Raw genomic sequence first — 15,749 nt, forward strand, 5'->3', positions numbered from 1 at the left:
TCCAAGGATCTTCCCATACTCTAACTGCATATCCAAAATGTATCTTGTGTCTGATTCCGAGCAGTACTATAGATTCCTTGCTGCTGATATGCTTGTCCATACATAAGAAGGGGTTTCTTTTGAACTTTATCGCAATGGTTAACTGAGTCTATAGTACTTTTCTCTCAAAACACGAGCTATTAGCTAATCAGGGAATTGAACCAAGCGCCATAATTGTTTTACAAGAAGCACAAGATTAAATTCATCGATCATACGGAATACCATTCCACCCTCTTTTCTTGGCAAACAAAGTTTTCCCACTACGCCGAATGCATTCCTCTTTTAGGTGGATGGACGCTCTACCTAAAGTTTGCAATGGCACTCGCAAGTCGGAAAGGCTAATAAAATAGATTTAGTTAGCACTTCTTTCCCCTTTTCGATAGCCATCTATCCATCCATTTAATCTGTAAAGTTATCTTATATCTCTTAAAAGCACAAAAAGCCTAACTACAAATAAATTTGAAATTAAACGAATTGACTTAGATAAAAAAGGTTTGAAAAAATTAAAAATAACAAAAACAACACGGCATTTGCTAGGTCAACCCCATTGATATTATAAATGCCAACAAGATCGAAGACGAATAGTTAGTCAAGCTGACAAGGAAATATTATTGGCATTATTACAAAGAGAATAACGTTCACACATTTAACAGAGGACATGTCCGAAATCTCCAATGATAAAAATTCTCAAATATATGTACATAAAAGTTTGTCGAACGGAAAAAAAGGCAAGAACACAATCAAATTGGTGCAGAGAGAGATGAGAACTGTATCGACCTACTACCATACATACACCGTTGTGCTCATGTTCATCTTCTTGGTCTTAATATTGTTTCATGCTTTCCCTGTCTCTGCCAACACTTTTTCGGCTACAGAATCTCTCACTATCTCAAGCAACAAAACCATTCTATCTCGTAGTGAAATCTTCGAGCTTGGTTTCTTCAATCCTCCATCAAGTTCTCGTTGGTATCTCGGGATTTGGTACAAGAAAGTCTCTACAAGAACCTACGTATGGGTTGCGAACAGAGACAATCCTCTCCTTAGTTCCAATGGTACTCTCAACATCTCCGACAGTAATCTTGTCATATTCGACCAATCCGATACACCTGTATGGTCGACCAATTTGACTGAGGGAGAAGTACGATCGCCCGTGGTTGCAGAGCTTCTCGACAACGGTAATTTTGTTCTAAGACACTTGAATAATAATAACGATCCAGATGGGTACTTGTGGCAGAGTTTCGATTTTCCGACAGACACTTTACTGCCGGAGATGAGATTGGGTTGGGATCATAAAACCGGACGCGATAGGTTTTTGAGATCCTGGAAAACTCCAGATGATCCATCAAGCGGCGATTTCTTTACTAAACTGAAAACCAAAGGATTCCCTGAGTTTTACGTATGCAGCAAAGACTCCATAATATACCGGAGCGGTCCATGGAACGGAATCCGGTTTAGCAGCTCACCTGAGACGAAACCACTTGACTACATAGTTTACAATTTCACAGCGACTAATGAAGAAGTGAGCTACTCATACCTGATTACCAAAACCAATATTTACGAGAGAGTAAGACTAAGCTCCGCGGGGTTACTTGAACGACTAACTTGGATTGAGACAGCGCAGAGTTGGAAACAGTTATGGTACTCACCAAAAGATCTATGCGACAACTACAAAGAGTGTGGGAGTTACGGTTACTGCGATTCAAACACTTCACCGATTTGTAATTGTATCAAAGGGTTTGGCCCTGGAAATCAGCAACCTTGGACTCTGAGAGATGATTCCGCTGGTTGTGTTAGAAAGACAAGGCTGAGCTGTGACGGTAGAGATGGGTTTGTGCGGTTAAAGAAGATGAAATTGCCGGATACCACGGCGACAACTGTGGACAGAGGAATTGGGTTGAAAGAATGTGAAGAGAGGTGTCTAAAAGACTGTAACTGTACGGCGTTCGCTAATACGGATATCCGTAATGGCGGGTCAGGTTGTGTGATTTGGACAGGAGAGATTTTTGATATCAAAAACTTTGCTAAGGGAGGTCAGGATCTCTTTGTCAGACTAGCAGCTGCTGATCTAGGTTAGTTTTTTCCTTTTTCTTTCATTTTTTGGCCAAGAGGTGGTGTCTGTTTATGCTCTCAGACTGCGGACCAGATCCCAAACGCTTTAGTCAACCAAGTATATTGCTAATGCTTGGTCATTTTTGGACAGAACTTAGGAACCTTTAAATTCACTCCACTCTTTAGCACCAATCAAATTTCCACATAGATTATTAATTAAAAAATATTAAATTAAACAAAAAATAGCTATAAAAAATAAAAAATACTAATTTTAACGACGCTGACGCTAACCATTCCACATAAACCCTAAACCCTAAATCTTAAATTCAAAACCTTATACCCTAAATTCTAAACTCAAGCCCAAACCCCTAAACCCAAACCCTATACCCTAAACCCTAATCCTAAACCCTAAACCCTAATCCTAGACCCTAAACCTAAATCCTATATCCTTATACCCTAATCTTAGATCCTAAACCCAAACCCTGTACCCTAAACCCTAATCCTAGACCCTAAACCTAAATCCTATATCCTTATACCCTAATCTTAGATCCTAAACCCAAACCCTGTACCCTAAACCCTAATCCTAGACCCTAAACCTAAATCCTATATCCTTATACCCTAATCTTAGATCCTAAACCCAAACCCTGTACCCTAAACCCTAATCCTAGACCCTAAACCTAAATCCTATATCCTTATACCCTAATCTTAGATCCTAAACCCAAACCCTGTACCCTAAACCCTAATCCTAGACCCTAAATCCAAATTATATACTTTAAACCCAAAAAATAGACTATAAACCTAAACCCTATACCCTAAACCCAAGTCTTAGACCCTAAACCTAAACCTTAACCCAAACCCTATAGCATCTAAGTTTGGGGTTTGGGTTTAGGGTTTGCCGTTTGGGTTTTAGGTCTAGGATTTGGATTTAGGGTATAGGTTTTGGGTTTGGGTTTAAGATTTACCGTTTGGACTTATGGTTAAAGTTTTGGGTTTAGGGTATATAATTTAGGTTTAAGGTTTACGGTTTGGGTTTAGGGTCTAGGACTTGAGTTTAGGGTATAGAGTTTAGGTTTATAGTCTAGTTTTTGGGTTTATGGTATATAATTTGGGTTTAGGGTCTATGATTAGGGTTTAGGGTATAGGGTATAGGGTTTGGGTTTAGGGGTTTGAATTTGGATTTAGAATTTAGGGTATGGGGTTTTAAATTTAAGATTTAGGGTTTAGGGTTTACGTGGAAGCGTTAGCATCGTTAAAATTAAAATTTTTATAGCTATTTTTTATTTAATTTAATGTTTTTTAATTAATAATCTATGTGGAAATTTGATTGGTGCTAAAGAGTGGGGTGAATTTAAAGGTTCACCCTAGGGGGTGAACCTAAGTTCTGTCCGTCATTTTTCTATTGCATTATTTCTAAAGTAAAGACGTTTTAGTATTATAGTTAGAACAAAACTTAGGGGTGAACCTTTAAATTCACCCTCACCTTTATGACTAATCAAAGTAACAAATAAATTATTAATTAAAAAATATTAAATTAAATAAAAAATAGTTACAAAAATTAAAAACGCTAATTTTAATGACGGTAACATTTCCAGCGAAACCCTAAACTCTAAATCTTAAATTCTAAATCCTATACCCTAAATTTTAAATCCAAATTCAAATCTCTAAACTCAGACCCTATATCCTAAATCCTAATCCTAGATCCTAAACCCAAATTATATACCTTAAACCCAAAAATAGACTATAAACCTAAACCCTATACCCTAAACCCAAGTCTTAGACTCTAAACCCAAACCGTAAACCTTAACCCAAACCCTATAGCATATAAGTTTAGGGTTTGGATTTAGGGTTTACCGTTTGGGTTTTAGGTCTAGGATTTGGGTTTACGGATAGGTTTTGGGTTTAGGATTTAGGTTTTTGGTTTAGGATTTACGGTTTGGGTTTAGGATTTACCGTTCGGACTTATGGTTAAGATTTTGGGTTTAAGATATATAATTTGGGTTTAAGGTTTACGGTTTGGGTTTAGGGTCTAGGACTTGGGTTTAGGGTATAGAGTTTAGGTTTATAGTCTAGTTTTTGGGTTTAAGATATATAATTTGGGTTTAAGGTCTAGGATTAGGGTTTAGGGTTTAGGGTATAGGGTTTGGGTTTAGAGGTGTGAATTTGGATTTAGAATTTAGGGTGTAGGGTTTAGAATTTAAGATTTAGTGTTTATGGTTTAGCTGGAAGCGTTAGCGTCGTTAAAATTAACGTTTTTATTTTTTATAGCTATTTTTTATTTAATTTAATGTTTTTTAATTAATAATCTATGTGTCACTTTGATTGGTTATAAGAATGTAGTGAATTTAAAGGTTCACCCCCTAGGATGAACCTAAGTTCTGTTCTTTTAGTTATTAACATGAGTTAAATTTTGCAATGTTATTTGTTTTATCAGACTTTGAATTTAATCAAATGTTTTCTAGTTTTCTTTTCTCCCTCTAACACACTTCTTAATTCTCAAGAGGTTGACGCATTAATATTAATTCCTCTAACACACTTCTTAAAGTTCTCAAGAGGTTGGCGCATTAATATTAATTGAGGCGCTTAGCAAAACATCTGATTACTATATTATTCATAAAACTAAGATTAGTATGGTGTAAGTTAGATCGAATAACAAGTATTTTATTTAGGGTTACCATTGTTTCTGATAGAAAAGTCTAAAAACAGTATTTTGTTTCTTTTATTAAACTAGGATAAGACCCGCATGATAAATTTAAATAAAAATTATTTAAAAAATATAATACGGAAAAATAAATTTATATTCTTAATTGAATTGATATTTTGGTCTTTAAACAATTTTTTTTAACTTTTTTTAATTACATAATTTGTTTACTGATGAGCTGATCCTATTTTTTTTTTTAAATAGGGCAAAAAATCACTTACCGCATAAGAACCTAACGTTTAGGTCGAAAAATCTCGGGTCTATTTGATTACAATGAAACTATGCCACTCCGGTATTATATCATGATTTACTAATTTAGAAATTAATTATGGTTATGAGAAGTTTACGTTCACGTGCCAATCATATCTATCTTCAATATTTTTTCTTTTTCATTTTGGTTATTGTTCGATATAAATATTCATTTTGAAGTTTATTCTCATTTCGTTTGTTTGTTTTGACCTCAGATTTAGAAAATGCTTATGATTTAAAATAATTAAATAGATACATACTTAGGTTAAGATCTGCACCTTTTGCAGAATAAATATTTTATATTTATCTTATAATTTTCTGCACATTATGAAATAATAAAATAATAAGTATATATATTAAATAACTAAGAAATGAGTTATTATTATGTAATAAATTGGTGTGTGCATATAAATCAAATTATCACTCTTGTTTATTCTCAATCATTTTAGGGTAAATAAATCAGTAAAACAATCAATCTTATCTATTATATATGATATATAATTAAATTAATGATATTAACATATATATATAGTACACTTTTAATATGAATATTTATTAAATGAATTTTCTACTCATATGATTTTATGATTATTTGCATATTTGTGTAACAAAAGTTTACACCAACGAATTTGTTTTTAATGCGGGATAATTTCAATAATTTATAATCATTTAAAAAACAATGAAGATTTTAAAATTAAAATATTAATTTTTTAATATATGTTCATGCAAATATCAAAATATAAGTATACATTTTCATACTATATATATATATATATATGTGTATATATATTAACATAAAAACCTATTAAAATAAAATTATTTCTTCATATGGTCTTATAATCATTGTATCTTAATACAAGAAAAAAAATTAAACCTTGATCATAAAATTTTATGTGAGACTTTTAACAGCTTCAGTAATTTATACTCGTTTTGAAAAATTCAAAATACAACATATACAAAAAAAATCTAGATTTTTATTATATGATTAATGTAATTATTTAATTTATTTTAATAATAAAAAATAAACAAAAATGATAAAAAGTATACAAATTGTTATCAAATCTTTATTGTTTAAAATCATTAATTTCTATATATATTTTAATCACATTAGGTAATTTCGTAGGTTTTATTTAAGGAAAGTCTGCGAAACAATAAAGATTTGATATATGCGACCAATTATAGCATGCGAAATATTATTTTGCTAGAGAATATAATTTTTAGATTATAGTTTATATAAGATATTTTAGAATTCTTTGAAATATGATTTAGAAGGCATACACAAGTGCCACATAGGATGAAATTTTTTTTAGTTCTTACAAAATTCAGGTTATAACTTTTTAAAAGATCCACAATTAATACAGAAGGTATACACAAAGTGCCACAATTAATTTGTTTTGACATCTACTCAGAAGAAAATCGTTTTTGTTGCAGAGGACAAGAGAACCAAAAAGAGAAATATAATACTAGGTTTGAGTATTGGGGTGAGCATTTTGCTTCTTCTAAGCTTTATCATTTTCCGCTTTTGGAAAAGGAAGCAGAAGCAATCAGTAGCAATTCCAAAGCCTATTGGTAAGTCAGCAACTTCATTTCCTTTATTTATATCTGTAAATTTTAATAGTCATGTCTTGATTTTCTTTTTCTCTGAATGGAACAATGGATCAAGTAACAAGCCAAGATTCGTTAATGAATGAGGTGGTAATATCAAGCAAGAGACACTTATCAGGCGATATGAAAACAGAGGATCTAGAACTTCCATTGATGGATTTTGAAGCTATTGCCACCGCAACACACAATTTTTCTAGCACCAACAAGCTTGGACAAGGTGGTTTCGGTATTGTTTACAAGGTAGAAAAAGAGTAATTCAAAATTTATTCAGAATTATAACGGCACAAGGTTTCATTGCATAGTCAAATGTCTGGATAGGGAAGGTTACTTGACGGGAAAGAAATTGCGGTAAAGAGATTATCAAAAATGTCTTTGCAAGGGACAGATGAGTTCAAGAACGAGGTTAGACTAATTGCAAGGCTGCAGCACATAAACCTTGTCCGGCTTCTTGGTTGTTGCGTCGATAAGGGGGAGAAGATGTTGATCTACGAATACCTGGAGAATCTAAGCCTTGATTCTCATCTCTTTGGTTTGTGACTGAAACATATTCTTTTATAACAATTCAACATCTTCACGAGTAAGTTAACACTTTTCTGGCTGTGTCAATTTGTAGACAAAAGCCGACGCTCCAACTTAAATTGGCAACTGAGATTTGATATTGCAAATGGTATTGCAAGAGGACTATTATATCTTCACCAAGATTCACGGTTTAGGATCATCCATAGAGACTTGAAAGTAAGTAACATCTTGCTTGATAAAAATATGATTCCAAAGATCTCGGACTTTGGGATGGCCAGGATCTTTAGACGGGATGAGACAGAAGCTAATACCCGGAAGGTGGTTGGAACTTAGTAAGAAATCATTTCCAAACCAACAACGAGTTTTTTTCTTAAATCCAAACTAAAGAAATAACCTCATAATATATGAGTTTAACCTTCATTATGCAGTGGCTACATGTCTCCAGAATATGCAATGAATGGGATATTCTCGGTGAAGTCAGATGTCTTTAGCTTCGGGGTCTTGCTTCTTGAGATTATAAGTGGCAAGAGGAGTACAGGGTTTTACAACTCAAGTGGTGACCTTAGTCTCCTCGGTTGTGTAAGCTGAGAACCTCTTGAATTCGATCTTTCTCTGTACTCTTAATCTGATTATTACAAAAAGAAAAAGATTCCATCATTATGCACAGGTGTGGAGGAATTGGAAGGAAAGAAAAGGGCTAGACATCATAGATCCAATCATAATAGATTCGTTATCATCAACGTTCAAGACACATGAAATCTTAAGATGTATACATATCGGTCTCTTGTGTGTTCAAGAACGTGCTGAAGACAGACCAGCCATGTCGTCTGTAATGGTGATGCTGGGAAGCGAAACTACGACTCTTCCTGAGCCTAAACAGCCAGCATTTTGCGTTGGCAGAGGTCCTCTTGAGGCTGAATTAAGTAAACTGGGTGACGATGAGTGGACAGTGAACCAAATCACTCTCTCGGTTATTGATGCTCGGTAAATTTGAAAGTTACTAAGCAGATATGTTTACAAAATCCACGCCTTACGCTAAGTGAAATTACGTGAACAATATACAATGGATATTGTATTGAAAAACAAACACTACTAGATGATAATGAGTAAGTTTTTATAATAATGTTTGTTTATTAAATGGTTGAGTTTTTATAATAATGTTTGTTTATTAAATGGTTTTAGCATTTTGCAACACTACAATCTTTATCGATTATAAAATGACGAATATAAATGTTGGTCTCTTAAATATATCATCGTTTAATTATTTTTAAGATTTCATATGCACAAAAAGAAATTAAGTTTTGCGGCTGACACAAATCTCCAAAATCAAATAGGCAACATCGATTGTATAATGACTAAAGGGAATTAAGTTTTATGCTCTCGATTTGTTTACAATTGACTCTCCATAAGTGATTTTATTTTCTATCTCTATAAAATTATGCTTTTGTTCTCGTCTTTGTTTCATTGAACAACAAAACAAATTATTTATTTCACCAGTTCGGATAATATATGAATCCAAACGGGTAATATCCGAACCTAAATGGATATCCGAAAATAACCAAACTTAAGCATACTTAACCTAATATTTCTAGTTTACTTCTCTTATTTTATTCAAAATATTTATATTAATGATGCTTATTGCTCAAAATTAGATAATATAGATATAATTATGAACAAAATCATTTGCTACTCACTTAAAATACATATTAAGCTGGTGTTTCTTACATTAACAAAAATTGTATCTAAAATATCAGAACAACAACTAAATTAGTGTATTTATATTTTTAAAGTTTTATCTCTAAACCTATTAATAGTTTAATCTTTTAAAAATTAGAAAACCAGTTAAGATAAAATATATGTTAACTACAAAAAACTTAAACAATGAATAATTTATTTATTTTTTCCTTAAAATTTAAATATCTGAACCCGAACATAAAATACCTGAACACGAATCGAAGTGTAGAAAACCCGAACGGGTTCTATACATTTATACTAAAATACCCGTTACAAACCCAAACGTGTATCCAAACGCTCACCCCTATGATATATGTTCATTTGTATCTTGCTTGAACAAAAAAAAAATTAAACCATTGATCACAAAATTTTCAATGTGAGACTTTTACAATTTTTTTTAATTTATAGTCGTTTTTAAAAATTTGAAATATAACATATAAGAAAAAATCTAATTTTTTTTATTATATGCTTAATGTGATTGTTTAATTTCTTTTAATAGTATAAAATTAAACAAAAGAGAGAGGTTAGAAAAATAGTTATCAAATATGTATTATTCATAATCATTAATTGTTATATATATGTTAACCATATTAGGTAATTCTGTAGCTTTTATTTAAGGAAAGAAAAAATATTATTTTTATATACTACTAATTAATTTGATAGTTAGTTTAATAAAAAGCATAGTATATATTTATATGGACCAACTTATTTTTCTAACAATTCTAAGAATCATTTTCCTGATGACACGTGGCTACGAAAACTTGTTGTAATGCTCCATAACTAATATATAAAGTATATTTGATCGTTCATAATATACAATTTTCTATCAAATCAAAATGATTTTTGATTTTTAGCTAATCTGATTAAATGCTTTGTTTACCGATGGGCCGGCCTAAACTTTATTCTGAAAAGTATTATCATGTTTGTTAGCTCATAATAGAAATAAAAAATCTATTTATTCAACCCGTTTCTACTTGATAAATATTTTGTATATTCAATGAAATAAACTGAAAAACAGAAATTGTAAAAATGGCGACTTATTAATCATAGGTTTGTTTAGAAAAATCAACTTTATTTTAAGTTTTAAATATTAATTTAAAGATAATTAGAAATTATTAATTAATATTTATGTGAAATGTTAGTTTTGTAAGCGCATATATTTAGAAAATTTATGTAACATCAATTTAGAAAAGAATTACATTTAATTTAAAAATATGTTAGATAAAACTTATTCTAGTATAACCACCAACGGTTAGAGTATTAAATGTTTAAATTAAATAAAAAGTATAGATTGCATAGAAATTATAAATATTATCATTTACAAAAATATGGAAAGATTAGTCATCATAAATGTAGGAAATATTCAATTGTCTATTTTAAATTAATAATATTTATATTATTATTGTAAATAAGTTAAAAATTAGTGGCAGAATCCTAGTAGATATTATGTTTTAATAGTATAGGTACTCGTTTGTGTTGTACAATGTTTATCTATAATGTTTTAGCAAGATTGTATTAAATAGTATAATCACCTTTTTAAAGTCTTAGGAATTTTATCTTTTTCATAATAAACCTAAGGTATTTTTGAATTTTTTTATCATTTAAAGATAAATTTGAAAATAGTATTATTATATTTAAGGTAGAGTTAGAATTTACTCGTCGAACGGTGATCCAACGTAAACACATCATTAGAAACTATTATTTAAAAAATCAAAACATTTCTAACATAAATAATATTAAAATTTATAAATAACAATTTATATCACGAGAAATACCTTAGGATGGCTCTAAAAAGTTGTATCAAAAAATAAACTCTAAGAGTCAAAATGACAAAAATAAATTTCATTAAAGAGGTAAATGGTAATTATACTTCTACTCTAGAGATATATAAAAATAAAGGAGTTTTAAAGAATTTTTTTATAAAAAAAATTTCGACAATTTTATTTTTGAGAAAAATACAAATTGTTTTTTTTATATTTTTGATATTTTTCTAGAAGTTTTCTTTTCAATTTTTTCTTAATACTTTTCCAACCTTTTTAAGAAAAAGATTAGAAACAAATTTTCTTAAAATAATTTAGTACAACTTTTCCGAATGAGTATAATATCTTCAAGAATTTGAGTTTAGAAATATTTTCCTGAATAAGTGTGATATATTCCTAAAATTTAAGAAGAGATTGATAAATTGTATAATATATACATAAAATTTAGAAAAAAAACTTGATAAATGTGTATTTATAAATCCATTCTAAAATGAAAACTAATATTATTTAAACCGGACCGGTGGTCGAACGGGTTCAACCATAAACCAGAGACATAACCGGATTTGGTTAATGGTAAAACCCAAGAGAAATTGAACCGGCTTTAACCGCATCAAACCGACAAAAAACGAAAAGTGGCGAACCATTGAACCAGTTTCAAACTGTGTTCAATTGTTAAATGTACAATTTTTAATTTCAATTAGATAATTACGTTTATTGCATAAACCATTTTTCTTTTATGTAACAATAGGTAATATCTTGTAGATAATTGGTTTTATAAAGAATCATTCTGAGAGTTGAAAATTTCCACCATTATGCTAGTTTTGTAACCATTTTTACAAAGTGTCTACAAGTTACCGTTGTAAATCAATCGAATCCAAATCTAAAATTACAACTTACTGATTATTTTCCCACTTTATTTTATATTCTAATTTATTTCTAGTGGAGATAATTTGATTTCTTGTTTCATGTATTCTTTGGTTTTTTTTTGTGTATTGTATATATTGCACAATGAAAGATAATTCAAGTCTTTTTTGTAACACCAATGGCTATTCTATTAAAGATAATTCAAGTCTCTTAAAATTATGAGATGTTTTGGTTTATATTGTCTATTGCATATCAGATCACGGACTTATCTCTCTCTTAGTAACTCTCTCGCATAACTCTTTCTACGAAGAGCATCTCCAACAATGGCACCAAATTTGATGTTGAAATTACACCAAATTTGATGTTTTGGTGTCATGCATAATATTTTTGACATCTCTAACAATGACATTAAATTTTACACAAAAAATAATATTATACTAGATCTTGACACGTGCGTCCGCACGGGTGTGTACTTTAATTTGTAAGAACATTATAAATTCATAACTAATTAGTAATTGTTGGATTTTTAAAATTATGGTCCCGTTATATATTATTGTTTAACTATTATTGTATTTGTAATACGAATAAAGGAATACTAATACATTCATATATTTTTTTTTTATTTCATTGTTTATTTGATATTGAAACTCAAATATTATAGCTATTCTTAGTATTGTATATCTAATTCTATTTTGGTGGTCCATAAAAAAATTAGAAATTTTTTTTACTCAATCTATTAGTTCCTTTGTATTGTATTTTTTATATATATTGAAAATAATTTTATAATGTTTACTGGAAAATACATTAGTAAAAATTAATTTTTGAATACATCTATATTTTTGAATCAATTTTTTTTTTGAATTTTCTTTAATGATTAATTTAGACAAAATATGTTTTTAGTTAATTAAATTGGACCAGTTGCACAAAAAAATTAATTAGATTGAGTCATTTTTGTATATTTTAAATCTGGTCCAAATAGATAATTTATAAAAATATAATGGACTCAATTTTTTTCATAACATAAGCCTATTATTATTATTTTTTTAATATATTGCTATCCATATTTTCAAACAACATTATATTTATTTTTAATTATGTTATTCTTGTTTTCAAACATTCCCAAAGGTACTTCTACATTAATAAGATAGATTATATAATTTTGCAAAAATATGTTGTTATTTATTTTTTCATGTCACTATTAAATATCATATATGTGTAATCATATAATTAATCGTGTTTTTACCTACCACCATATAAGTAATTAGGCCTGGGCAAAATAACCGGAACCGAAAAACCGAACCGGAACCGAACCGAAATACCCGAAACCGGAACCGGACCAATACCCTCAAATACCCGAACGGTTCCTATATTTTTATATCCGAAATAACCGAACCGAACCGGAACCGAACCGAGAACCGAACGGGTATCCGAATATATAAAAATATTAATTATATATACAAATAACATCACTAAATATATATTTTTAATTTAAAATTCTATTAAAAATATTTGAAAATAGTTGAGGATAACTAAATTATTATAAAGTATTCAAACTACCCGAAAGTATCCGAAACTATCCGGATATTTTTATCCGAAATATCCAAAGTAATCCGAAATATCCAAAATTTTTATCTAAATCATCCTAATTATTTGATATTTTACCTTAAATAACAAATATTTTATCCAAATTATCCAAACTACCCGAACTATCCGAACCCGAACCGGATCCAAATGAGAACCGAACTTTTTATGGATATTTTCCGGTTCCTACATTTACTATCCGAACCGAACCGAACCCGAAACTATCCGAACCGAACCGAACCGAAAATAGGTCGAGTACTAAATGGATCCTCTAGCCCCTATCCGAACTACCCGAAACCCGAAATACCCGAACCGAACCGAACCGATACCCGAAATGCCCAGGCCTATAAGTAATCATATAATTAATAGTATTTTATACGTACCATCATACAAATAATCATATATATTATATTTTTTAAACTTAATATGAAATATAAAAATCATGATTTACGTTGGTGTTTGAAATTACTTTGTATTGTATTTTTCTTAAATACCTTTAAAACATTTTTATAATAGTTATAAAAAAACATTTTAGTAAAATCAATTTTTGAATATATGTATACTTTTGAATCAATTTTTTTGTATAAATCAATTTTAAATTAATATTTTGATTAGAAATATGTATATAAAATTTAAATTTTGTTTTATGATTATTTTAGACAAAGATGTTTTTAGGTAATTAGATTGGGCCAACCATTTTCGTATATTTTAAAGCTGACTCATATATATAGTTTTCATAATATAATGAATTTCCAATTTTTCTTGATAACAGAAAGCCATTACTTTTTTTCTTTAATATATTACTATCCATGTTTTTAAACAACACTATATATATATTTTTTAACTGCTATATATGTTGCCAAACAAAAGCTTAAAGTACTTCTACTTTAATAAAATAGATATTATTTGATGTTTTTTTTATTTTAAACCTTTTTTATAATTGATAAATAATGTTTTTATCACATTTAGATTATTATTCATATTTTATTACTTGTAAGTGATAAATGATAATAGTCATTTAGTGATTTAGTTTAAAAATAAAAAATAAAATTTTTGTTTATTAATTATCTGAAAATAAATTAAAATACAAATATTACAATAGATTAATGTTTAATTATCAATTTGATAGTAATTAAACTATATTTTTAATGAAACATAATAAAATATACATTTTATAGATTTGGTGTGATGAGTAGTGTTACACCATCGCATTACACCAAATTTGGTGGGATGGTGTCAACTTTAATGTGTTGTTGGAGATGCAATCACAACAAATTGGGTGTTTTGGTGTCTTGTTAGATATTGCCCAAGAACCCAAAACCAGATCTTTCTCCCCGGTGCATACCGGCACCAGAGGGCGCCCGAGGGACCCTCCTCCCATTTTCTCTTTTTTTTCCCTCTTTGCTCGTTGTGGTCCCTTGCACTATCTCTGCCTTGTTTGAGGTGCTGTTCTTGGTGGCTCCCTGGATTCGTCTCCGCTGCAGAGAAGATCCGGGTCCAGCGGCGGTCAGCTAGATGTTGGAGCCTTAGCGCGTTACGAGTCTGAGTTTCCATTGGCAAAGTCGGCTTTTGGGGATATACAAAAGGTCACTTGAGCCTTCTGGAGGGGTAGTTGCGCGGGAGGCACTTGGTTCTCTCTCCTTTCTGTCGCGGTTCGAAGGCTTCTCTGATTCAGCCATGGCGGTGGGTGAGTGGTGTGTTGAAACAGATCTGTCTCTCATCCTTGGTGTATCGGATTAGCATTCTCTGTCTTTCTTTCACCGCCGTGTTTGCTCTGGAGAATCTTTCTACCTCAGAGGCGTGTTGTAAACCTGGCTTCCGGCGTATGTTGGAGCCTGCCGTGGTAGCACGTGGAGTGTGACATAGTCACGGTGTCGGAGATGGTCGTCGTCTATGCCTCTCTGAGGCGGTCATGTGGCCTCCCTTTCATCAACCTCTCCCTTCCCGGCTTTTTGTCAGAGTGTTTCCGGCAATACTTGGCATCGTTCTCTCTCGGGTTCATCGCTTTTGTTTCTTTGGTACTGTTGGTATTGTGCCACCGGTGCCTCTATTCAACAGCAAGACTAACTTCACTTCGGTTCTCGAAGGAAGCGGTTGGCGAGGAGTTAGGAAGCTTTCGGTGGTCTTGGGACCCTTCCTCCCTTGGTGGCTCAGTCGACAAGTGGCACATCCCAGTGCTGTGACTTCGTTCATGGTAGTGTTGCTTGGCTTTGTTTGCAGGTTTGGAGCGTTTTTTTTTGTTTAGTAGCGACCATTCCATTCCCGTCTCTTGCTTCTCCGTTCTAGACCAGAGATCTTCTGCGGTCCCTTCATTCTAGACGGTTTAGATTTGGGTGTTGTATGTGACTGCATAAGCGGGTTTAGGTCGATTTTCAAAGGTTTGTATCTGATCTCACTCAAATTACCCTAATGAGTGAATTACTCTCTCAGATAAAAGGTTCAGTCGTAGTACTTAGGGATCAAATTCAAATGGAGCTAGGGAACTTAATAAATCTAATCAGATTGATAAGCTAGGTTGAATATGTTTAAATTTAAATAGCAGGTTTGTGAGCAAGGCAGTTACTCGATTGATTTGATTGGGGTTTTGGTACTTAGATGAAAGTAGCTAGACTTAGGGTTTTTATTCAGGTAAAGGATTATAATCCTACAGA

General features: G+C 31.1%; 1 protein-coding gene across 2 annotated transcripts; it reads left to right on the forward strand.

Moving 5' to 3' along the window:
* The first annotated feature begins 702 nt into the window (after window positions 1-702).
* LOC106336754 (receptor-like serine/threonine-protein kinase SD1-7) lies at window positions 703-8,297 on the forward strand. Of its 2 annotated transcripts, XM_013775683.1 has the most exons (7): window positions 703-2,108; window positions 6,467-6,604; window positions 6,699-6,880; window positions 6,959-7,169; window positions 7,254-7,491; window positions 7,588-7,738; window positions 7,827-8,297. In XM_013775683.1, the coding sequence occupies exons 1-7, from the start codon at window positions 800-802 to the stop codon at window positions 8,145-8,147; spliced, it is 2,550 nt and encodes an 849-aa protein (XP_013631137.1). In that variant the 5' UTR covers window positions 703-799; the 3' UTR covers window positions 8,148-8,297. The 2 variants fall into 2 exon arrangements, with proteins under 2 accessions (XP_013631137.1, XP_013631136.1); XM_013775682.1 differs by lacking the exons at window positions 703-2,108; window positions 6,467-6,604 and having other exon boundaries at window positions 6,811-6,880; window positions 6,964-7,169.
* Window positions 8,298-15,749: the final 7,452 nt, after the last annotated feature.

This window comes from Brassica oleracea, chromosome C4 (genome assembly GCF_000695525.1).
Source record: "Brassica oleracea var. oleracea cultivar TO1000 chromosome C4, BOL, whole genome shotgun sequence".
Taxonomy (NCBI): domain Eukaryota; kingdom Viridiplantae; phylum Streptophyta; class Magnoliopsida; order Brassicales; family Brassicaceae; genus Brassica; species Brassica oleracea.

Bases quoted from the DNA above. Each gene is read 5' to 3' on its own strand.
- LOC106336754 (XM_013775683.1), top strand. From the start codon at position 800: ATGAGAACTGTATCGACCTACTACCATACATACACCGTTGTGCTCATG. The intron at 6,881-6,958 runs GTAGAAAAAGAG...ATGTCTGGATAG, and splicing joins GTTTCGGTATTGTTTACAAG to GGAAGGTTACTTGACGGGAA. The intron at 7,492-7,587 runs GTAAGAAATCAT...TTCATTATGCAG, and splicing joins CGGAAGGTGGTTGGAACTTA to TGGCTACATGTCTCCAGAAT.